The sequence below is a fragment of the Cucumis sativus genome, chromosome 3 (genome assembly GCF_000004075.3).
Source record: "Cucumis sativus cultivar 9930 chromosome 3, Cucumber_9930_V3, whole genome shotgun sequence".
NCBI lineage: Eukaryota > Viridiplantae > Streptophyta > Magnoliopsida > Cucurbitales > Cucurbitaceae > Cucumis > Cucumis sativus.
In genome coordinates this window covers 33,966,516-33,993,191 of record NC_026657.2, presented here as the reverse complement: position 1 = coordinate 33,993,191, position 26,676 = coordinate 33,966,516, and the positions used below count along the sequence as shown (strand labels likewise).

General features: G+C 29.7%; 3 protein-coding genes and 1 non-coding gene across 4 annotated transcripts; 2 read left to right on the top strand and 2 right to left on the bottom strand.

Moving 5' to 3' along the window:
- Positions 1-842: 842 nt before the first annotated feature.
- On the bottom strand, positions 843-5,045 carry LOC101203260 (V-type proton ATPase subunit d2). The gene is made up of 10 exons (XM_004147416.3): positions 4,567-5,045; positions 3,695-3,815; positions 3,478-3,585; positions 3,229-3,331; positions 2,716-2,796; positions 2,543-2,628; positions 2,370-2,429; positions 2,185-2,233; positions 1,416-1,550; positions 843-1,290 (listed from the first exon to the last, which is right to left on the bottom strand). Exons 1-10 carry the CDS (start codon positions 4,745-4,747, stop codon positions 1,159-1,161), a joined length of 1,056 nt encoding a protein of 351 aa, XP_004147464.1. The 5' UTR covers positions 4,748-5,045; the 3' UTR covers positions 843-1,158.
- A 12,193-nt stretch (positions 5,046-17,238) lies between these two features.
- Positions 17,239-20,326, top strand: LOC101203502 (plant cysteine oxidase 2). Its single transcript, XM_004147417.3, has 5 exons — positions 17,239-17,768; positions 18,527-18,645; positions 18,746-18,929; positions 19,561-19,767; positions 19,861-20,326. The coding sequence occupies exons 1-5, from the start codon at positions 17,540-17,542 to the stop codon at positions 19,986-19,988; spliced, it is 867 nt and encodes a 288-aa protein (XP_004147465.1). The 5' UTR covers positions 17,239-17,539; the 3' UTR covers positions 19,989-20,326.
- A 656-nt stretch (positions 20,327-20,982) lies between these two features.
- Positions 20,983-24,305, bottom strand: LOC101211277 (polyvinylalcohol dehydrogenase). The gene is made up of 3 exons (XM_031882147.1): positions 24,198-24,305; positions 23,534-23,994; positions 20,983-22,366 (listed from the first exon to the last, which is right to left on the bottom strand). Exons 1-3 carry the CDS (start codon positions 24,276-24,278, stop codon positions 21,730-21,732), a joined length of 1,179 nt encoding a protein of 392 aa, XP_031738007.1. The 5' UTR covers positions 24,279-24,305; the 3' UTR covers positions 20,983-21,729.
- TRNAL-CAA lies at positions 22,642-22,725 on the top strand. Its single transcript has one exon. It is a non-coding gene; the product is annotated as a tRNA-Leu (tRNA).
- Positions 24,306-26,676: the final 2,371 nt, after the last annotated feature.

The window sequence follows — 26,676 nt, the reverse complement described above, 5'->3', positions numbered from 1 at the left end:
CAAGGCCAAACAGCTTTTGTAGGTTAACATAAACAGGGCCTTATTGTTCACCTTGGAATGAAAAGAAATGCAAGCATTTCTCAAGACAAATAAAGTCATAATAAATTACATCCTTTTGCATGCTCTATTGTTGGTGTAAACAAGTTTTTCCTTTCGATGAGTATTAAGCTTAAAACTCTATTTTATCCCATTTGGAGAAGTATTCTCTTTGTAACTTCATTCGGATGGGATTCTTCCCTTTTTGTAAATTTCATACTATCAATCAACTTTGTTTCCTATAAAATGGTAAGCTCTGGGCCAGTGATCACTTTAGTTTCGACCATCACTGCAAGGGGAAAGAATTTTCCATCTAAATTTCACTTTTGTACTTTCCATAGTTCAAAATTCCACTATGCTATCTTACAATCCATGACACGAAAATCTCATTAGAAAGAAGCTATGGCTTAAATAACTATAAGAACTAAGAGAACATGAAACTCACGCAACTTACAGGTGATGTTAATCATAGATCTGAACTACTGCTATCAGAGACGTATCCCAGAATTTTGAGACGACCTCGTCATGTATAACAGGATGGACAGCGTGAAGTTTCTACAATGTAAAAGTCCTATATGTTCATCGTAAGAGGCAGTGACAAGTCTACACCCATCAACAGGCATAGAGGCCAATGTTGTGCCTTCTGGATCGACCTTCCAGACGTGTACATAAACATCATTTGAACATCCAGTAACAACTTTGGATATCTGGATAATTATCGTACCAGCAACTCAGGATTCAAACTTATATAGACAAAAATTAATACCGTAAAATCACAAAACAGTAACTTTCATATCACAAACAAATGAAGCTGATTTATACAAAAACTTATTATATATAAACTCAATTTTATCTTTCTTCTTTCACATCATAGTATCTGGATATAATTCTTCTCAGTACAATGATTTCTCACCCAATTTTAAACCATTAATACATCAAAAAAAAAAAAAAAAAAACGCACTTATTTAGACATGAAAGTCTTGCATGGAAAGAATGTATGAACCCCCCCATCTCCTCTGCAGCACAATATAGGGTAAGATGGAGCATAATTTTACAGTGAATTATGCAAAAACAGGAAACAAATATGATTAATTAAGATGGTTTTTCATTTTAATAATCCGACTAAAATATGAAGACAACACTGTCGTGAACCCTCGACTTCTGGTTCTGAGCGACGCACTCCGAAATCCACATTAGGTTCCTAATCTCCTGTTCCCTCAACCTCATGTATGCAAAGAAAACACCATAATGGAACTGCATGTAATGAAGAACAAAATGTTATGCGGATTCAATCATGTCAAGTTTGTGTGAGATATAACCATAACTTCTGTTCAACCATGAAGTAGAATTGGGATATGGATTGGGGAATTAGAACAAACCTGTTGCTCAAATGCTAAGCATAGCCTTTTCACCTCCTCTTCATAGAATGCCTTGTCAAGCATCTGACTCTCTCCATATGAGAGCTTGGAAAAAATTGACTGGTAGGGAGGGTATTTTTCCATGGCACCGCGGACCTGAAATTAAAAGTAAAAGAGGCTTCAGTTTAAGTTGCAAATTAATTTGATCATGTATTTTAGTAGTTTCTTCTTTTAATCAACATTTCCAAGTAACAACCATTGTGATTGAATTAAATCTAGTCCCTAGATTATACTTGTTGTACGACTAGTCCCATTGTGGTTATCGACACACATGGATGCTGAGTGAGGACTTGGTTTAATTAAATACCAAGTGACGATTGGACATAGCCAATTTGATAAAAATAATACCAAGGCGGACAAAATGTAGTTCATGTTTATCCACCTATTTCCATCAAATATTTTTAGTTCTTACTCACCTGTCCTTCGTCTAATCAGCCTGTCATGTAAAAATTTAAGTCTTGAGGGCTAAGAGTATGACATGAACATATAAAATTTAAAGCCAATTTCGTCAAAAATGAAAAGAAAGTGTAAGGAATTTTTTTGAAACTTTTAAAAGCTCACAAACTTACTGAATAGACGCAACACAGCCACACAACTAATAAAGATCAAGTATCAACTTTTAACTTGACCAAAAAACATTCTTAATATATTCATCGCAAGTTAGCTTTCCCAGTGTTAAAAGTCAAATTCATGAGTACACAGTGTTACGACTCAAATTCACAATAAGTACCTGATCAATATCTTCACAGATTGCAAGTTCCTCGTGACCATAGGGATAACTGTTAATATGGAATCTCATTAGAAGATGGTCCACTCAACATGTAGGTTTTTTTTTATAGAATCAACAGCTTTTATTGAGAAAAATAAAACATTATGTAATTAAAAATATATATTTGAGATTAAGAAACTGCTTACAGTAAGCCAAAATTGGAATACAACTTTCTTCGGTCATCACGGGTAAGCTCAGTGCCAATACTACAATAGATGAGATGCACTTTATTAAAGGAAATGCTGAAGCATAATAATCACCACAAATAAAAAAGAAATCCGGTAACCTAGCAAACAATTATTGACCAGCATTAAGATACCTATTTATGGTAATATTCACAGCCCTTCTATCTGCCTCAAAAGCAAGGAGGTCAGACATGATCTCAGCAGTGGCACCACCCAGTTTCTACCTCCAAAATCATATACAAATAGATAAGAAACTGGGATTTTTATGATAAAAGATGAAGACTACATCTTATTAACCTCCATTCACCTGACAGAACCTGTAGAAATCCTCTAAGTATGCCTTGTAGAGAGTGTTCCTCATAATTTCTATGTTCATGTCATCCAAATCCTAGCAAAAATAAGACAAAACACCAAACCGTAGCTTTAACATGAATATGTACTGTACTTAATAGACAAAATCTTCGCAGGATTAGCTTGCCGATTGATAACAAATCAATACCATGAAAATGCATCAGGGTGTCTAGCATCATCTGATATGACGCGAAGAAGTAATTGTGCAAACCTAGTTTTACTCAGGACTATACTGAAAAATTCAGTTCACTAATTGAGTTCTCTGACACCAATCCCTTTAAAGAACAAAAAGTTCACAAATCCTTTTAGATAAGAAAATAAAACATTATCAATCGTGTCCTTACACTTGTACATACAGTACAGCCATCATCTCATGAAATCTATGCTACTATTTTAGAGTAAAATAAAATAATAATAATAATAATAATTGAAGCCAATAATGGAAAATGAACAAAATCAAGCATTATACCTCGGATGTAATACACTCTGAGAAGTATGGAGCCAAAGGGGTGTCAACAAGCACCAATCTGTAAAGTTCTCGCATATTCTGAGCAACTGCCAAGGTAGCAATGCTAGCAAAAAATAAAAAGAAGAAAAAATGAGAACATTTTATGACACCATCAATTTTAGGGTAAGATACACACTTTTTCTTCTTTGGTAGGAAATATCAGGCAACACACAACAGAATAGAAACACAAAATTTATCAGTTGATAGTACCTGTCAAACATGCCCAAAGGGTGGCACTTCTCCAACAGTTCCTGAACATCTCTCTCATGCAAGGTTCCAGTAACAATGAGGACAACATTGTCGATCATGTGACCATATCTGAGTAAAAGTTTCATCAAGTTGAGAGTTCAGAATCATGAGAGGGCAACAAAACAACAACGGACATTGAAAATACAAAAATAACTTGGAGACAAGAAACTCAACATACGTGATATATTCTAAGAAGGTAGACAGAGGCTCAGTGGCTTGGCACAACATGTGCTTATACTCATCAACCAGTTTAAGGGTGCATTTCTCCACAATCGTTGTTGTATGTAACGGAGATGGTTCTACAAAATAAGTTGAAATTAGCAAGCAAATAACATGTGACACCTTCAAGAAAGAAATGTAACTCGCCGATGCAGGGAATTGTTGATGAGGTAGACTGAACTATGCACTAACCACAGAGTAATATTAATTATCCTAAAATTTTCACATTGTGCAAAATTCAATTTTTCATATATTAACTACGAACGCGGTCTCTTCATGGTGCCCTATTCTAACAGTCAGAAAACCCTTCTACTCTTGAATATGGATCCTAGATCCTCGAATAACTCTGAATTAAATTATCTCATCATACAGTATCACACAACAGCAATCCCACCAGCTCCATTACTCAAAAGTCAATCACAAAGAGGCAGTATTAACTATTGTATTCACCAGCTCATTGCGAGAAACAGATTTGTGTACTTCAACAGTTAATCAAGCAATAGTTACTTGATGTAAATCTGGTGAAATCAGAGGTCTAATTTCAAGCTCCAAATACCACAACAGAAATCAGAGGTCTAACTTCCTGCTCCAAATTCCAAACAATTAATAATCTCAACTCCCTGAAAAACCATTACAAGATCCATTTCCAATTTCATTGACAGCTTGTATCCTCAACAAACGAATTACTTTACCGATTTCTTTCCTGTACAATTAATCGAAAGATCTAACTATATTTAAATTTCCCCCAACTTCCTCATCCAATTTCATAATTCATCTAGGTAACAAAATTTTTTAAATAAAAAAAAAAATAAAAAATCAAGAGTAACCTACCGTTTTGGAGATAAGGGCCATACTCAGTGGCAGAGAGGTGCATCTTGATATCATCTAGGGTTTCGCACTGACACAAATTGTTATAATCAGCGGCGGTCAGCAACCCAGCCCTATGTCCCCGGACGATGGCCTCCAAATAGCCTCCATGAATGTTGAAGGTAAGGGCTTCGAAACCATACATTCTCTAGAAGCTGATGGAAACGGTAAGACAAAATGAAGGAGGAGAAGATCTGGAGTGGGGAAAGGGAAGGGGAGAGCAATGGCAAGAAACCAAACGCCTCCTCCGAGAGAAACCTAACGATGCAGAAGTGTGAAGGGAACGAATAATTGAGATTGCAGAAAGAAAAAGGGCTTGGAATCGGAGAATTTGAAGCTCCTTTTTGCGATCCGAGTTGCAGAATCAGGAAATCGATTATCAAGAAGAACAGATGGAAGATGATGATGATGATGCCGATCGATCTGATTCTGATTGGAGAAAGAGTACGAATAATGTATGATATTACCGTATTGTCCTTCTTAGCATTGTTTTCATTTGTATGAATAGACCATCTGGAAACATGGGCTGGACTCTTACTCTTGGGCTTCACCTTTTTTCTTATTTTGGATTTTCGTCCACCCAATCCTAATCAATTCTTCCTCTTAAAATAACAACATTAAAAATAATTATAATTACAAGATGTTTCTTGATTACTTATATTGAAAGATTTATTTTCGAAAATAAAATAAAATTGAATTGACATTTAACCTTCTATAAAAACCTCAAAATAATATACAAATTAACTTATTGTAAAAGAAATTGATATACAAAATCTAACATTAATTAATAGGTACACAATGCATGTGTTATAAAGTTTTAGTCACATTTAAAGATGTTTAACAACATTATTGGTATAACACTTAAATTAGGATGTTAAGACATTGCCAAACATTTATAGTTATTTGAATATTCTCTAATATACACCTTATTCATTAAAATTGTGGGAAAATTAGATTGTTTTGGTGGGTGGAGAAGGATGGGATGAGAGAGAGGTTTAATTGTGCATTTTATAAAAAAGAAATTGAATAAACAAAATGTGACATGTTACACTCGTATTAAAAGTCAATGGAAAGCTCAACCATTGGAAAAAAATAGTGATTAATTTGTTGGGTAGAAAGGAGATTTATCTTTATTGAGATGGGTATCTATCTTTTTCCCTTTTAACTTTCTTAAATGATTCTCACTCATTTTATATTTTCAAAACATGTACAAATTTCCACCAGTTTTGATAGATATTTTTTAGACCGTATTCTCTTATTTTTAATTAAGAGATAATTAAGAAATATTTAGTTGTGGTTTCTATACAATCTATTTTTAATCTTATTTGAATTAGGGATATAAATCATGTGACCTAAGATCTTGACACCAGCCAGATATCAACTTTCATCACAAAAAAAAATGTTAATAATTAATGATCTCAATTACTCCTATTATATTAAGAGTACAACTCAGTCTTTTTCATTCTCCTATTTTAATTTATTATCTTTTGATTACAAAATAAAGTTACTTAGTAATTTTATATTTTGTATCATGATTGGTAATTTTATTTAAGAGCTTTTATTGTTTTCTATTTTTACCCTTCTAAAGCATGTTGAGTAAGGGGTATCTTAGTCATCTTGTTTAGAGTGATGGATGGCCCCATATGAGGACTCCATTCATAAAGTTTGGGTATTTCGAGCATAACTAATTCTCCTTATATCTTCATCTTCAACTATGAGGCATGCAATTGTAATATTACCTTTGGTTTGAAATGATTCAATTGACTTACTCGTTACTTGAAAAGTTTAAATCTACACTATAAAGTAGCATTTTTTTGGATAACTTGAGATGTTTCAAATGTAACCCATAATTTGAATGAATTTAAATCGAGTTACTCCCGTGCTTCAAAAGTTCTTATATACGTTGTCAAACTCATTCCATAATGATCCAACATGTACCAATGTTTGTTCGGCAAGATTCATTGATATACTAAATCATTTGAACTCCTTTCAAATTGAATTGAAGACTAAAGTGTCTTATAATCTCTAAAATCTTCTTGTCTTAAATTAAATTCTTTTAATTGACATCTTTCGAAAACTAAGTTTTGAAACAGGTCATGGATTGATGAATTATGATTTAAGGACCTAATGGGATAAACGGGATAAGGTTAAGTATAAAATTATAAAACAAATTGTATAATATGTTATTTTCGTTGTCAAAAATGAAATTTTCTTAATTCATTAACTCAATGTTATCACACTAAAATATAATTAGTAACTCAAATTAAAATATAAAATCTCACAAGTAAAAAAACTCGCAGTGATGCAAATTTAAGTTTTAAAGTTAGAAATGATTTCAAATTATAGGATTTAAAATCATTTCAAAATATTAATATTGTGCATGTAAACCATTTCAAAATCTCATTTACCTCTCGAACCAAATTTATTTTAAACGAAACAAATTAAATTAATTATTTATACAATCGGATGATCAACGGTTCGTTAGAATTGATTTTTCTACTAAAATTAATTCGATCTTAAAATTTTAAGAATCACAATCTGACTACCTATACTATTCATCCGATCGATTGACCTTGGTTCGGTCATTTTTTATCTTTCATTTTAGTTTTTCGGTCGACCACGTTTATCCCTAATAAAAGTAAAAAACATGAAAATAAAATATAACATTCACTGTTTATGCCTTTTATGATTCAATATTTAAATATTTGATTACTTTATTGATAATTATAAATAATTTTTCATATATTATAAAATAAAAAGACTACCCAATTTCTTTTTAGTTCTTTTTTTTTAGGAAAACAATTTAAAATTTTAGTTTTCATTAGCAAAAGTCCTCCATGGCTCTACATCAATACTAATTCTATGATTTTAAGTTTGACATTTTGTTTGGTCTAAACCCTATTTCACCATCTCTCACCCTTCTCCACTTTCAAAGATTTCATTAACAACAATAATACTCATCTTTTACTACTTGTCTTTGGCTGCTTTTGTCCAACACCATTTTGTCACAACCTGATTCTTTTGTTAAATAATAATATTAATAATACTTTCATATAACCCAACACAATTTTTCTGATTCAATTTTCTCCATCGATTGATTTATTTTTATTTGGTTTTGGAATGAGTTTATATGCTTTAATATGAAGATATTTATTTTCTGTTAATGGATAAACATATATGAAACGAATAAGGAGAAGGAGAGTAATTAGGGGAGTAAGAAGGTAGAACTGAACATATACATAGAAAGAGAAGTGTGGAATAAGGGAGAGATGTGAATGTGGAGTGGATAATTAAACAGTAAGAATATTGCTTTTTTTTAAAAAAAAAATAGGGTAATGATATTAATGAAAAAATTTAAAAAGTAATTCTAATAATTTAAAAAACCACTCATGAATGATTGAATTTAACCACTAAATTGCCATGTTTTGGGCATTAGGTACACAAAATTTCCTCTCAATTTCACTAATCCTTGTCTAGGACAGTTTTTATATATAACAAAACTATTTTTTCTCTTTATTTTACTATATATATTTAAAGCCGTTTGTCATATATAATAATCTCTAAAATTTATTTGGATGGATTTAAAAGTCATTTTGACAATCTCAAAATGGCTTTTTCTTTAGTCAAAATTTTGATAGGTGTTTTTTTGTGTTGAAAAATTAATTTTACAAAATCAATTATACATAAATCTCTTTTAAAAATCAACCTCCACCATTCACTCCTAAACACATCCTTAATTGTTCACATAAATCATAATTATTAACTTACAATATCACGTTATTTATAATATAATGGTAACAAAAGCAAGCTTGCTACATGAAACACTGTGTTGTAATCAATGAAGTGTAATTTGGATTTAATTTGGTTGAGTTTATTAATGTTAATTAGAATTGATTTTAAATTGAGCAAAAGGTTAAATTTTGGGATGCAAAAGGAGATTTAGGTATTCTACTGTTGGAATGCCTATAAGCCAAGTTGGGTGTTTACTATATATTTTATGTGACCTCTTGAGTTCTCCCTCCCAACAAATAAAAACCATGAAAGGTATGTTTCTTAAAATTTCATAAAATTTAATGCAAATATTTACGAGTATCATTTATGAAAAAAAATTCTAAACCATTTGAGACAAAAATTGTATATGTTATAGGTTACGTATAAAAGTTATTATTGTCATGATGTACGTTATATGTGTTTACCAAGTCAAATATGAATGGTTTAATATGTTGCACATTATGAAACCAATATTTTTTGTGGGATCTCGTGAATGTTTGAATTTTTATTAAAGTATTGAGAAAGCGAAATAAATTTTACTATTTTTCCACCAAAATTTTATTGCACGAAAGAAGTACTTAAAAACTTTGATGTACGAGTGTGATCGATTTAACAGAGTTAATATATATATATAGCATGAAAGAGGCATAGGTGTAGACATAAGGTGTATGAAAGAGGTTTCTGTGCCCAACAAGTTTTATGCATGTGAAAGACATCTAAATAGATAACTTTGTCTCAAAGAAGGCAATGTCTTAGATTATTAAGAGTAGACACCAAGAAAAGAAACTTTAGGTTTCACGGTTATTTTATACTTGCATTTTGGTTCTATATGTACATCTTTAAATTCTAGTAGTGAAATTTATCATAGTATTTTTATATTCACTTTTTAATTTTTTTAATTTTAAGAGAATATACCTAATGCGTGATAAGATTGTCTATTGGCAACACCATGAGATTAGAGTTGTATTGTTTTCCAATTAATTGTGTTTTTAAATTTATTTAGATGTGCATAGATTAACAATTTTAATTTATTTTCTTTTTAACCATTCATTTATTTCTTTAATGGTCTTAACAAGGTCATTCTTTTAAACCTAATTTTTAAAAACTTAGTTGAACAAAAGTTTTATTAAAAAAAGTTATTTATGCTGTGATCTAAGTGTGAAAAGTTTGGTCATTATAATAATTACCCTTTTAATTTAGTCCTCCCAAAAACTTTGTTTTTGTTTAGAATAATCATTCAACATATATAAATTAAATCAAAGTATCTCTTTTGATACTTCTAATTCTTGCTTTCATTTACATTCACAGCTGATAAACAAATTTTAAATTTTTGTATAGACTTTTCGTACTTATAGGCTTTCAAAACAAAACAATTTAGAAGTTCAATCATATTTTATTAATTTAGATACACTTATGAAAATGAAGAGCTTAAATGGCGGTACATTTGTAAAATTTCAATATTATAATTCTATATAATTATTAGTTTGAGGTTTAATTTGATACAATCTCAAAGTTGTTACAACTCTTAATTTAAGGTTCAACTGTATAACACTCATATTTAAATATTAATATTGTTACAACTCTTAATTTAAGGTTCAACTGTATAACACTCATATTTAAATTTATTATTAATGTATGTTTTTATTTAAAAAATTTAACAATAAAAGATGGAAACAAAAAGAAATAGTAAATCAATTCACACTTTTATAATAAAATAAATATTTATATATAGAAAAGGCATGAATGTATGACTGTTCTAATGGTTAGTGGACGTGTCTTCATGCTAGTTATGCGTTTAGCAACTACAAAATAAAAAGTAATATTAATTGTCGAATGGAGTTGCGTGTTGCACGTGAATCTTTAAGATAAACACACTGATTATAATTAATGGATATATATTTTGCATTAAAAAATGAAAATTTTAAAGGTATTCTAAAATTATATATATATATATATATATATATATTTAGAATATATTACTTACATTAAAATTGCAAGCCGGTAGAGTTAAAAGCATACATCTTATCAAAATGTTTTAACTTCCATCTCTAATTTTAAATACATATGTTAATTATATATTGAATATATAACTCAGTTATAAGTTTAAAAATATTGTAAAAAGCTTGACGACTAAAATCAATATTAGTCAGAGAAAAGATAGATTGTTGGAAAGATTGAATGAATGATACATCATTTCTTATTTTTGCACTGAAGGTGGACGTGTAGATTGATATTTAATAGTGAAAATAATATATATATATATATATATATATATGTTGAAAATTGTGGATAAAAATGAAATTGAGAAATGGGATGTCCGGTGGGGCGAGTGGCGGATGTGAGGAGTGATGCATGGGCGAGAAATTAGAGAAATTGTAGACCAACAAACGACGAGGACCCACATACATAGACAGAGTCTTAGATTGATTATGTATTTATTTGCTTAAAATTACAAAAGAGGGAAATGATGATTGGATGAGCCACGTCATGGGCATGACACCTGGCGTCCACGTGAGACCATGCTCGGGCACGTTACATCCCTCAGAACTGTTTTTGAATATAATAAATAAAAGAAAGATAAGGCTTATCGTCTCTCTCTTCTTCTTTATTTTAAAGAATTGAATAATAATAATGGAGGGATTCCTTTTGACGGGTACGAGGAAACCTTCCTTTAATTGGTTCCTCTTTTAAAACGTGTCCTCCTATTATAGGTACTCATTCTCAATTCATTTTGCTTTCTTTTTCCTTTTTCTTAACTATTTCAATTTCCTTACCTTTTCCCCTACTCTTTCTTTTATTTTTTAATTTTTTTTAATTCTTATTTCCTTTCTAAATATCTCCACCTTTCTTTCGCTTCTCTCCATCTCTACTTTCGTAACCCATAATTCACGTTCCAATTTCATTTCAAATAAACAACTTTATTTAATTTTCCTTTTTAATTCTTTTGTTTTTTCAATTATATAACATAATCTAATCTACTTCTCTTCTTCAATACCCATCCAGCTCCTAAAATATTAAATTTTGAATATTGAATTGATTTAAACTCTCTATAATTTAATTTTTACATTTACTGTTTGTGTTTCAAAATGTTATATTTATTTTAAATTTTCTTTTCTTTCTTCACGAAAGGCTCATCATATTAAATATATAAAAACAATAAATTTAGTTTTAATTAATTTTTCATCGATTTTAAAAAGTAACATTAAACATAAAAACAAGCATCGATTAAATATCATGTATTGTATTCACAAAATTTATTTTTATTCAAATATAGGAAAAATAAAAATAAGTATATTGAATCAATTAAGTAAATTAGTTGGTTCAGTTTTATAACATTTTTCTCATCTAGGAAAAAAAAATAATTACTATTTAAATAAAAAAATATATTTTAATTTATTAATTTTCTTATACTAAACTTAATAACTCTTTTTAAAAAAGAAATAACTATTTTAACTTTGTTAATATTTTTCATGTCCAATTTTTTAATAGATACATAACATAGTCATGTGGTTTGGATATGTGTATCAATATAATATACTTGCAATGTAACAATAATTAAACATATAATTGTACTTGGTTTGAAGTTAGATATTTAAGGTCACATACTTCATTTGTCATATTTAAAATGAACAATAAATAATAGAGCATGTAATGGAAAAGATGTGCTTGTGTGTGCAGACATATATGACTTAGTAGGGTACAATTGGCTATGACTATATTATTATGAATCTTTAAAATCATTAAATTAATTAGAGTTAAAAAAAACCTTAATTGATATTTTATGGTTAAAAAACTTTCCTTTTTAGGGTTAAATTGTGTATTATTGCTTCCTCTAAATGGTACCAAAAAAATAGTTTCAAAGTTTGTCTTTTAAAAAAAACTGCTTGATCTTATATTTAAATATATAATAAATATTAATTCTCTCTAATATAATATATTTTTATAAAAAATTATATTACATTGATATATTTAAAGGTAGAGGTATATAAATAATCAATTGATATAGTATATATTTTTTATATAAGTCGAACTATGTTTATTTAAGTTATGCATAATATGGTGATGATAGTATAAACCTATCCAACTGTGTTTATTTAACTTATAAATATGGGTGTGCTTCTAGAAGGAATGAATAAAGAAAAAGGAACCATTTTTTTTCCTCCAACATTCACAATCATAAGAGAATTAGGACTTCATTTCTTTTGGAAAGTGACCCTCTTTTCGTTGGAAAGGGAAATAAAAATCAAAACATACACAAATTTCAAAGAGATGCTTTTTTCACAAAAAAAAAAAATCCTTTTACTCTTATTTTATTTTTTAAAAAAGATATATCTAATAAAAGATCAACGTTTTTATACGTACTTTTGCATATAAAAAACGTAATTGTTGACAACTTATTTGTTTCTCTCTCTTTGCCATAAATAAACAACCAAAGGATATATTAAGAATATTGGCTTATGAAAATTTTGATAAATGAAAAACATATAAAAAAATATTGATAAATATATAAAAATTTCAATTATTTATAAATATAATAAAATTTCAATTGATAGACTTACGCAAAAGTATAAAAGTATATTAATGTTTATTGGTGTATACAGTTAGATCAAATATTTATTTTCAGTTTAGATTATTGGTTTGTGTTAGTTTAGAGTTTATAATTAAGGCAATTAAATTTGAAAGTTGTGTTATATATAGAACACATTTATATGCTCACCAAAATTGTAGAACATAATAATGCTTTTACAAAAGTAAAAATAAAAACGTGGCTATGTGAAGTTAAGCTACAACTATACATTTTGAATGATTGACCCAATATCACGTCTATATATAATTTGAATAAAAGTCACTTTTATAAATTGTGAAACTGATTTGATCAATATGAGTCATAGAGTCACACTATGATTTTTTTATATTCATATCTTGAGAAAATGAAAAATTGTTACACAAATGCCGTATTTCATATCACAATTGTCTACTAGTGTGAATTGAGTTTATGTTGACCATTAAAATCAAAATTTTAGATTACACAAGTTAAGGATGCATTCATTCTAATTCCTTCCTAATTGGTTGTGTATTTTTATTCGTGGAATGATTTTCTGAAATTTAACTTATTTTTTCTTGCAAGATGTAAATTGATTGATACATAAGTTTATTTTAAGTTTTGCAATAACCATTTATGACATATTAGTGATATATTTTACCATTTTACTATATTTGATAAATAATTTTAGTAATTTTACGATTAATAATAAATTTTGTGATTGTAGTCTGTTGCAAATTTGTAATGTGTTTATTTACGTGGTTGGATTGTTTTAATAAAAAAATCGTCAACATGTGATTTAATAAAAGTGTACAACATATACTACATGGAATTGATATCTCATGTACTATAGTATAAAGTAAATTGTTAATATTTTATTGTGTTGTATTTATGTACCAACCTTGTTTTATCAATTCCAGCATTCAAATGTTGGTTTGGTGGATAGAACCAATTTTACCTTTTTGCCCTTTAGTTGAAAGTAATCAATTTCAACTTAGTTATACCTAGTCGTGTCAATTGTGAAACACATGCATATTTATGATGCCTATGTTTATTTAATATTAAAAATGATAAATGTTAAAGTATACGCCATTTGGATAACATTTGTGTCCTTAAATATGCTTATAAAATAAGTTAATTGAAAAATAAAAATAAAGAAAGAAATACATAAACAGTGGAGGTGGACTTAGGATTCAAAATCTAGAGAGGATTAAAAATGTCTACTCTTCAGCCTCACCCTCTTACCCTTCGGGGCTAAGGTGGACGAGTTGGGTGAACTCTTTGGCCCAACTCCTCTCTCCCTCTTAAGTCTTCTCCTCTATGTTTACACTTTTCTTGCATTTCTACAATTCTGATGTCACCATCATTTTTGCTTAGTTCTAAATTTCTATGTACATTAAGTCTAACAACATTTGCCACTAAAGAAGAAGCACAAAAAAAAAAAAAAAAACACGTCATTGATTTTGATTGCAACAATTTCCATATGGAAATTAAAGTACTATCTTGGTCTGAAAGGGATAAAAAGAAAAGTAAAGGTATTGTAGTTCTCATTTATGGTCAATGAAACACATACATCATAGATTATTTTTGGCAACATTTAATGGAAGTTTTGTTTTCTTTCTGTTTTCTCTCTCTCTCTTATCTTTTTCACTCTAACAAAACTATGTAAATTTAGGTGGAGATCATTTTATTTAAATATTTTGATATAATCAAATTTCTACTTTATCTCCTAATTCAACTTAAATGTGTTACACACAGTTTCAATCCAATAATACAGTCATAAATTATTGAAAGCAAAAAACTAATATTTTTAGTTTCAAATTTGAAAATCTTAGGTCCATTTAGTATTTCAGTTTTAACTTTCTATAATAGGTAATTTATTTTGTGAGTTTCTAAAATGTATTTTTTTAAAAAAATTAGTCTCCAAGTTTTTAAGGATAAGGATGGGTTTAAAAAAATCATTGACTACTATTTTCTTTAATTATAATTTCACATAATTATACATTTTAAATTCAAAATATTTTACTAGTTTAAATTAATTTTATGTTTTTTCTGATTTTATATCATTTTAATTCAAATGGTGTTAAGATGGAAAACAAAATAAAGACCATAGTATATAAATGGTAGGGGAAACAAACATTATATTTAAAATACAAAAAAATAAAAAAAATTCAAGTAATTATCAAGTAGAACATTAATTATTTTTTCTAAATGTTTGATGAGCCCTTATCTATATTTGAATAATGCATATTATATTTAAATGCCTTAAAGTTTTAAAACACTTTAAAAAAATAATTACTTGAGAGTTGATTTCTTCAAAAAAATTTCCCCATTTCTAAAACCTATAATTTTTTTATAACATTAATATACTAATGTTAGATTTACATTTATTTGTGATGCGTTGCTATAAGAAATTTATAATTAAGAGTTTAGCTAAATTCCTAAAAATAATTTCATGTCACCATATATATATTATAAACTATAAACGATCAAGTCACACCAACTTAATTTTAATAAAATTTTAAAAAGATTAATGATAAATTAAAGATGAATAAATAGGATATCTAAATTAAGCTTTTAAAAAATTGTTAACAGATACCAAAAAGTTAGAATTTTTAATTTTTAATTTAATTTTTTTTTAAAAAAGAATCTTTATTCAACTTCATTGCTAATTATTATAACGCGATCTACCAAACTTATTAAAAGTAATTCAAAATTATGATTCAATTCACTCTAATACATGAAATAATTAACTTACCATAATCACTAATTTTCATAAAAGAGAAAAAATATACTATAATATTCTTATCTTTTTAGGAGAAAAGATAAAATTCATTAGTTTTTATTAACTATAACTATTTTGTAAAATTTTATATTTTTGGCAATTTCTTTTTTTGTTCTGTCTATTTATACTAAAATATTTACTATTCTAGGGAATCAAAGTTTCACCAAAAGGGGCTTTTAGAGGTTCAAAAGCTAAATGGTTATTTATTTAAATCTCAGGACCAATTTTACACATAAATATCAATATAAAATTCCTTAAAAAAGATGGACCATATCATTTGTTTAATTTGGCTAACATACAATTTGTTTTCTTCTTTTTTTATTTATTTGTGATGTTCAAATAAAATTTAATATGGTACAATTGTATAATTATCATTCTAATTTGATAGGAAACATATTAGAAGCTTTTTGAATAAATAGATACCTGTGTTTATAAAATTGGGTTAAAAGATGTTCAACGTATCAAGATATCAAATATTAAACATTTGATTCTTCAATTCTACGTATCATCGACAAAAAAAAAAAGAGATAAAATCTTCTAGCATTTATGTAATTATGCTAATTTATGATAACTAAAAAGTAAATTATGAAATAATTAAGTTCACGCTCTTAAATTTTAGCTATTAGCCATTGTATTGTATGTTAGGTTTCAATATTTTGAAAACTATAACAAGGTCTTAAAACATGTTTTTATTTTAAGAATTTATTTGAGAATTAAAATGTTGAATGCTAAAATATATGTAAGAAAAATTGAAAATTATCGAAAAATATAAACGAAGTTTAAGAATTAAAAATGTATTTTTATCTAAAAAGTTGTAAGATTCCAATTTCCATCTTGATAACTATTTAAAAATAAATTGGTAAACAACTAAACTAAGTTTGCTAAATTTCATATAACTTATTAAATTTTAACCTAACATTGTATGAAATCAAGGAAAATTGTCTCCATCGTATCAATTCCAAATGAAAGAAAACGAAAGGAAGAATTAAATAAAATAATAAATTACAAATTTAATGGTGAAAGTTTGATTGTGGCAATTTGATACATATCTAAGTTTTCAAAATTATAAATTTACCATCTAAAATATAATACCGTGTAAAATTTACCTACATACTAAATTCAAAATCGAGAGTTCAGACCCCTATTATTCAAATCTACACCAAAAAAATCAATTAATTTACTTACAATTTTTTCGAACTATTTATTCGAATTTCTATCTGGATTTATCAGAGTTTGACTAAATTACTAAAACATAATATGGAGATTAAGGTAAATAAAAAATAATAATTTTACCCGTGAATGATTGAAATGGCAAAGAAATAGAAATAGAATAATAGCATAAAGAATTGAGTGTGAAATTTAGTAGAAGCAGAGGCTAAAAAGATTATATATATATTTATATAAAATGGAAAGAAAAAAAAACTCACCAAATAAAAAAAAAAGAAAAAAAAGGAAAGAAAAATCCGCTGTTTGGAACAGCCCACTGGAATGATACGAATGGCCCCTGGTTTTCTCTTCTTCAAACCCATCTCTCTCTCTATCTCTCTCCCTGCTAAAACCTCCTTCCTTTTATACCCCTTCTTTCTCTCTTCTCCCCTTTTCTTCTCCATTCGGAGATGCCCATTTTGACATCTCCTTTCAACCTGTACTAATCTGTACCTTCTCTATCTCCTCCTCCTCTTCCCCTGTTTCTTCTTCGCTTTCTTTTTTTCTTTTTTTTTCTTTTTCTTTTCTCTATTGGGTTCTATCCAGATCCCCGTTTTCTTCTACCCTTTTTCCCCCAATTTTCTTAACTGCCCACTTCATTTCACTTTCCAACCCTTCTCCTTGTTGCTTTAATGGGGATTGAGAGGTCTCTGGCTGATCGCAAAGGGAAACAGTTCTGTGAATTGCCTAAAGAAACTACTACGAATAACAAGTCCAGAAAGAGTCGGCGGCGGATGAGGAGATCTTCCTCTCCGTTACCCGTTCAGAAACTCTACGAAACTTGCAAGAAAGTTTTTGCTTCTAGTGGGACTGGAATCGTTCCTTCTTCTGAAGATATCGAACGCCTACAAGCTGTTTTGGGTATGTCTTTCTTTTTGTCTTTATTTATGAAATCCCTAATTTGATGAATTCTCATTGTGGGTTGAGCTGAATTCTTAATTCTAATTCATAATGTAGTTTCGTGTTGTGACGATAGGATTGTTTCCAGTTTTTTTCTTTTTCTTTTTTTAAGGGGGGGGGGGGGGGGTTTAATCCGTACGAACTGTACGTACCTCGTTTGTGCAAAGCTTTTGTGTTGGGTTATATGAATTTTTCATGGGGTTTCATATTCATTCTCCTTAGTCTTATTTGTACTTTTCAATGTCCTGTTGGATTGTGGGTGTAAACAAATATATATATTTTAGCTCTGTCTTTTGGGCTGTTTGTGGCAACTTGCACTCCTACTGCACGTGCTGGGCTTTTTTTTTTTGGCTGTTATGTGGTTTCTGTTCTAGATATTGGTGCTTTGATTTATTTTAGTTGGATAATGATTTGGTTTTTTTGTCTATTCAATGACTACATATGCGGATCATTTAGAAAGTGCAAATTGGTTCAAGTTCCACAGAGGATTTTTGTTATATAGAATAAGCTACTCTACTCTAACTCAATATTTTTTATGTTCTAATGCAAATTAGAAGCTTCTGGGAAGTTTTTTAGAATAAACCAATCAAATCCAATTGGTTTCTTTTGAACCTTAAAATTTAGGAAACAAAGGTAGACACAATGCAACACTTAAAGCTTTCTTTGTGTTACTGGCTTTTGGATTTTTTTGTTACTAATGAATCTTCTTGTATATATAGATAAAATGAAGCCAGTAGATGTTGGGTTGTCGCCGGACATGCCGTATTTTTGGACGACATCCAGTCAACGAACTCCCCCGATAACATATTTGCACCTCTATGAGAACAACAAATTCTCTGTATGTATTTTCAGTTGGTTTATGAGAAAGCAGTCTAGTTGGGGAAATTTACTTTTAACCTATGTAGTTTTGACCATTTGAATTTATATTTGTGGCACAGATGGGAATATTTTGCTTGCCTCCTTCAGGTGTCATTCCACTTCACAACCATCCTGGAATGACAGTCTTTAGCAAGCTTCTCTTTGGAACCATGCACATCAAGGCGTACGACTGGGCAGAGGCTGGTGCTGTTAATGGCGCATCTGCATGTGTCGATACGTCAAGTGGCACAGCTCCTTCAAGAAGTGAGTCTTCGTACAATATCTTTCTCTGCTCTCTCTGCTCTCTCTGCTCTCTCTGCAATTGGTTGAATTAACTGTCATTTCTTAATCATTTATGAAGAAAGAACGTGCAATAGGTTTGAATTGATGGAAGTATCTATAAGTCTATTATAGATTGACGGTGATTGATGGGTATTTGTCTGTGTTGTCTGTTTCATAACCAAAACTAAGTTATACTACTATCTTACTACTCTCATTCATTAGTTGACACTTCATCAAATGATTTGATAATTTTTTTTCATCTATTTCGTCGACCGCACATAATTATTAAATAATGCTTTGTGGCAAACAATAAATGGAGGTGGACCGGAAAACTAATGGGGTCCCAATGACAGGAAGATCTCGAAATGGCTTTACTAATAGTCATTTCATAGGGTAATCAAGAGGTATACTCGTATAGTTATTAGAAAGTATCTTAAACCTTGTGGCCTTCATCTTTAAAAGTACTTAGGACTTCATGGATCATATGATATAATACGACAATTTAGAGAAGATCACCTAATTTTCAGTCATATTCATACATAACTATGGTCTTAATGATTTTAAGCAAGTAGGATGACAATCTATATGCATTTGTGTTGTTCAACATCTCCAGGTGTTCGGTTAGCCAAAGTTAAGGTAGATGCAGACTTCACAGCACCGTGTGACTCGTCCATTCTTTACCCTGCAGACGGAGGAAACATGCATTGCTTCACGGCTGTGACTGCATGTGCAGTGTTAGATGTGCTCGGCCCCCCTTACTCCGATCCCGATGGTCGGCATTGTTCATACTACCTTGACTTTCCCTTCACCGAATTTTCAGGTACCTTGTGACTTTCCTTTCATAGGGTCTTATATTACCATAAACTAGATGAAGCAGATGTTTGAAATCATGGTTTTGTTTGAAAAATCACAGTCGATAGGATTTCAGTCCCCGAAGCAGAAAGGGAAAGCTACGCATGGCTTGAAGAAAGAGAGCAACCTGAAGACTTAGCCGCAGTTGGAGCATTGTACGAAGGGCCAAAGATAGTAGAGACTCGATGAACACTGCAAAATAAATCGTCTTCATTCCATACAATGCTGTCATAGACTTCTTCCATTTCTGTGCATTTGTTTACTTTCTACTTCCAGAAAAAAAAAAAAAAAACAGAGAGAGAAAAGAAAAACAAAAGAAGCTTCTTTTATTGATCTTTCTTCTTAGTGGAACATGAATTAGGTACTTTTTTCCCTTCTTACTGTTTTTAATCATCTTTGTATGTACATAGTCAAGTTAGAAAAGGACAAGTAAAAAGGAGTTTGAATTTGTTATGTTCTCCCAGTTTGTTGATGTTATACTGTTATACATATATAACAGATTCACCTTTAAAAAAAACTTCTTTTCAGATTTTCCTGTACTTGATTTTTTTGTTAGACAAATAGTAATTTTGTACAAGTAATTATGGAAAGTTTTTTAGAATTTACTGTAGGTAGTCTATATTGATAGATCATAGATTTTATTTTTAAATACAGCAAGCAGAGTTAATTTATACACAAACAAAATTAAAAAAAAAAAAAAGAGACTCAAATAGATATCTATAACCTTTGTATGTAGATTGACATTCAAATAGACGCAATTGATTTTAGTACAACGATATTGGAACGTGAGAATGAATCTTTTGATGCACTTCTAGACAAAGATAAAAGATGAGTTAGTATACATTAGTTGTTTGTAAATACTAAAATTTTCTCACAGAACAAATATGTGAAACTATTTATATATAAAAAATATTAACAAACACACTTTTATTAGTTTCTATCTCATAGACTCTTATTAGCGTTTAGCTATTCAGAAATTAATATTCTATGTTGAAGTTCTAATTAGATTCATTCTCTCATTTTTTTTTCTTTTTCGCTCATGGTGTGTATTTCTTTTTTCGCAAAATACATACAACATTTATTTTTCTAATTAAAAAATGTTGTATGCATTTTAATATAAAGTTTTGACGTACATTAATATATTTTAAATGTTGAATTTTTAAATATACGATACAACAAAACACACGTGCAATTACCTTCAATGGTTCTTCTTCGGGCCAATTGAGGAAGTTTAATTTGAATCCAGATTAAAATAACACAAAAATCAACATAATCCCAATAATAAAAATCAAATTATAAAATGAGAGAAAGGGCTTAGACACAAAAGGCATAGAGGGAGGTCCCAGCTGTGTAATTCTTGTTAACAAATCCAATATGTTCTTTGTAACCATTCCCAACATAAATGCACCCTTTGCTCACTGATATCCCTCCATAAACACTACCTCCTGTCTCATATGACCAAACAATCTTCCCCGTCTTCGCATCCATTGCATAGATCGGTCCTTGCCGATATGTAGATCCTGCAAACACTACCCCGTTGGCTATCGTAACAGGTCCCGGAGCGGTCGCTTCCTTAAGATTTGCTGTCGACCAAATGATGTCGCCTGTTTTAGCTTCCATTGCCACCCATCCTCCTGCAATTGTGGTTTTGTTTGTTGGTTTGAGTGTGAAGTTCTTGTGTTGGCTGTTGGCTATGTTTGTGTATACCCTTTTCTCGTCTGTTGCTGCCCCCCACATCCCTCCCCCGCCAAGACCTCCTGGTCCAGCCTCCTGAAAATTGAGAAAATAAGAAGACGACTTAAAAGAATACATAATAACGTAGTAATAGATCTATTTGTACGTAAAATACAAATAAATCTAATTCAAATTGCCAAAACAAAGCATATAGGATCATGTTTGTACTTTGAACTTGTAAAAGAAAACAACTAATTCAAATGACATAATCTACCAAGGGAATAAAACTTTCCTTAGACCAGACGAGATTGCCATTGTCACGATCAAGAGCCCACGCGAATCCACTTTTCTGAACAGCAACGACAATATCACGCTTCATGTTACGCACGAACACGCTTAACATCATTGGGGACTCCCCAAAATCCGAGTCGGAGCTAGGGCCAGGTGGACATCTAGGGTCCAAATGCCAGTTACAAGCACCAAACCACACATCATATCCACCCAATTGCTTATACCATTTAATATCACCGGAATCAAGATCAAGAGCCAGAATTGAATTGGAGTGGTTCTCGGGTTCAATGCATTTATCGGGCAGTGTGGGTTCGGTTTGGTTGTTCTGTCTTTCCTGGCACTCACGTATACGGAGGGGTGCCGAGTAGAGGTTTCCAGTGGCAATGTAGACAAGATTCCTAAGGGGGTCGATGGAGGGGCTGCTGCCCCAAATGGCCGCACCGGAGTATTGTTCAGTATCGCCGTGGTTGTCGGGTAGCATGAAGGTTTGCCACAGGATGGCACCCGTTTTTGCATCTAGTTTGGAGAAGCTTCCCCGGAATGTGCAACATTGATCAACGGGAAGCCCTTCTTCTAGTGAGGATGTTCCAATGAAAAAACTTCTGTACAATAACATACTTTACACTTTAATATTATTAATTAATTATCAGCTATGTATCTTACAACTAATTGTTCCATCGTTATTTGAAGTTAATCTAGAAATAAAATTTCACACCCGATTAATAGTGACAAACAATTAATCTAAAGGATAGAACTTTTAAAAATATTTACAAATAATTGTTAAATATTAATTAATAACATATCTCAACATGCATTATTTAACATTCTATTACTTTGATTTATTTAATACTAATTTTTGTAGTCAAATGACATGAAAGTCAGGATGGCCGAGTGGTCTAAGGCGCCAGACTCAAGTTCTGGTCCTCTAACGAGGGCGTGGGTTCAAATCCCACTTCTGACATTTTAATTATAAATATTTTGTCTTTTTTATATTTTATACTTTTGACAATTTATTATATGTTTATTTTTTATTTTCTTTAGTTTTATATTAACCCACTTCCGATATTTTAACTATAAATATTTTGTCTTTTTTTTTTTTTTGTTTTAGAAAAGAACTATACGAATTTTCTAGTAATTTTTTAAATTGATTAATAATACAATTACAGCTTTATAGGTCAATTATAACCTATTAGGAGATTTTGCATAGACTAAAAATTGAATTTTATGTTAAATTTTTTATACAATGTACTTAAACTGCTAATAATAGTTAAATTGGATGACCATAATTATTAAACAGTGGTTTGCTAAAGAATTAAATTTTCTAGAATAATTTTCTTTCGAAGGTCAGAATAAAAAAATTTCAGTTAATTGCTTCTAATTATAATAAACAGACCGAAAATGAATTTGTAAATTGTTTGTGTATTTTTCTATTTTTGAAAAAATTCCAAAATTTTTACTATTTATATACAAGTTTAATATATTACATTATGATATTTTATTGTTTATTGCTACATCAAATCGATCTAAATGGTTAAGTTTGACAATTTAACATTGTATTAACATTTTATTTATTTTTGTTTTATATTTGACAGATTTTTTATACAAAGCATTGACAACATCACATTCTAATGTAACTTATAGGAATATATGAAAATAAAATTTAATCTTACTAACTTTGGGTTATATTTGATTAATCGAGCTCTTTAGAATCATTTAGAATAGGAAAAAATGTAAATAAACAAATAAAGGTTGAGATGAGAATGGCTAACCCTTTGTAGTAAGTGCCAGACATGGTGATGAAACTTCTATTTTTATAGTCCAGCCTTGTACACCACACAAGCTTCCCTGTTGATCTTTTAACGCCAATGACCACTGCCGGTCCATAGATTCCAACCACTACCAATTCTCCTGCCACCGTGGGAGTCGATCTCGACACCGTGGAGTTCACATTTAGAATGAATCCGGTATTGTTGAACCCCGTCAGTTTTTGGAGATTCTTCTTCCAAAGAAGAGCTCCATTGGAAGCTCTAACCGCGTAGAGAAACCCATTCCAGCTTGGAAAATAGATCACGCCATCATAAATCGCGGGCGTAACAGAAATGTCGCCACCCGCGTAAAACTCCCACTTCAAACGGAGATGGGAAACTGTTGATGGACTGATTTTGGTTTCTCTATTGGCGTATCTTCTGTTCTTCAAATCTCCGCCGTGGTTCAGCCAGTTGCCTTCAACCTAGCCGAGCCGAGAAGGAAGAACGAGAAATAAAAAACTTAGAATATATTTATTGCCTGACGAACTAATGATTAGAACGAAGAGATTAATAGAGTACATATAAAAATAATTTCAAAATCTTATAATAAAAGTGAATTGAATTGAAGTATACTATAAAAATTACTCTCGAACATGAGATTGAGATGGAAGAAAGAGAGACTTACGTTAGTAACAATGAGAAGAGAATATAGGCAAAAGAAGAGTGTAAAAAGGTGATCAGTGCGAAAGAGTTGAGAATCCGCCATGGAAGGATTTGGGTAGAAGATGGTGTGTGTTGATTTAATGGATTATCATCTTTACTTAAAATATATGTTCTTTTCTAATCCACATTTTCAAGGAAGAACTTGAAGATTGTGAAAGACTCAAAACATTTTTTTATTGCTTTAAACAATTATTAATTTTGTCAGGAAATTGAAATAGCGAATTGTTTTTTATTAGGGCTAAATTAATTATTGAATTTGGTTGGGAAAATTAAAATATTGAATTTGGTGTAGTCAACTCAAACATTAGTGCAATACAGAGCACTAATCTATTGGACAAATTATATGAATAGTTTTGTTCTTTGGATAAAGTAGATTATCTCTTTTTATTTTTTAAAATTTCAGTTGTCTTTTAATAACTAACCTAAAATTTGAATCATACGTACGTATTCAACTAAAAATTTTAAAACGATGGTTAACTTGTCAAATATGTAAATTAGGTGGTGCTTGCCAAAATAATAATTAAAGGTATAAAATGAGATATAATATACTACCTCCCTACAGAGTAAATGCCTTTTCTATTCGTTATCTACATTAGTAAATGTAAGGTTTTTCCATTATATTAGCAAATAAGTTAACAACAATTAGAAGAATAAAAAATGGAAATTAAACAAAACTTAACCTATTATATTAATTAACATGTAACATGCAACAAGAAACTAAAAAAAGAATTGGGTCTATATTGCAAATTTCTATAGACAACTCAAATGTGATAATTGAAAAATGATAGTAAAAGAATCTCTCAACTTTGGGCAATGTAAAATGGCATTAAAGAACACAAATTAAATGCAATATAGTTTCAAACATGACCAACTTGCATATTCTAATAATATTAAGGGGAAAAAGCATTAGAATATGTGTATATATATATATATCCATGTAGTCTTCATGAATGAGTAGATAAGTCATCCTTTTTTTTAGCACTGTTTGTTAATTAAGATCGAAAGAATCTAAATGCTGGCTATTCCCACATCATAATTCGTAAGGACTTCATGTCAATATTTATTTAGCAATTTCAAATTGTCTATTTAAATATGCCCCATGTGACAATGAAAATGACCCCTCTTAAATATCTTCTTTATTTTATTTTATCATTTTTTCAGATGACAAAAATTTTAGAAGGTCATGGACTTTTAAACTTGTTACTTCTTTTTTTTTTTTTTGTTATTTTGTGCAAGCTTTCCAATTTTTATCTTAATTTAAAAAAAAAATAATAATAAAAATTTGATAAACGACCAATACTCAATAGAACAAAACTACTAAAATACATCATTTATTGTATTATATTTTTTATGAAGTGTAAATATTTGGTCGAATGTTATATTTTTTTACAATTTTCTTTCTAAATATTTTATTTTACTGGATAAACAAAAACATGTAATAGGTTCACTCTTTGCTAAGTAACTTTTTGTAGGGAACTAAAACACTCCATGGTTTTAAGGAAAATGATTGTAAATAATAAAACTTTTGAAAATATTTACAAAGTATAGTAAAATTTCATTGATCTATCCATATCTATGGACGATAGATTTTTAATTTTGCTATATTTGAGAATGGTCCATATATCATTCCTAAGAATATTCTAAGAGATTAAAATAAAACTGTTTAAAAATTGAAACCCGTTTGTATATTTATATTTTTAACATTGTTCACTTTAAACATAGTTGACAAATTTGCTCAAGAGATCTTATTAGCCATTTATGTAAGTATAATCTTTTATTGTTCAATCAATATGAGATTTTTGTTCTATTTTAGGTATGTGAATGTCTTGATAAATAAAGAATATCTATATATGTTGATAAAGTTTATGCTATGAATACATACTGAAACTTTTTAAGAAAAATTGTCTATTTTCCATCCTACAATAAGTTATATTTCTGAAATTAAATGTCAAGGTTATAGAATCAAGAAAAATCTAAACATTTTTTTTTTTTATTAAAGTGAGACATTGATAAGAACTTTTAGTTTGATTGTGCTTGCAGTGTCTAAAAATGGTCATTTTTCATGCTGTAATCAACTACGATCCACCATAACACACGAGCCAACATCTAAGAATCTCACAAAATAAAAAGATTAATACTACTTTTTGGAGATCTTTTAACATAAAAGGATAATATACTTTTTATGGCAAAATGGAATTTATCTTACAGCTGGTCCCTTCTCTTATATTGAGCAACTTCATATCCATTATTTAAATACTAATGATTATTCATTGAAAAGATGATGTTATATACATGGTCCTAATCACTTTTTTTCTTTTCTAATATAAGTAGTACTAAACTTTCTACTTTATAAAAAACTCTTTTTCCTAAAGAAAAATCATAGGGAAAAGGACACAATTTGACTTGTTGCTCATTGAAAGGGCCAAAATAAAGTAGGGCCA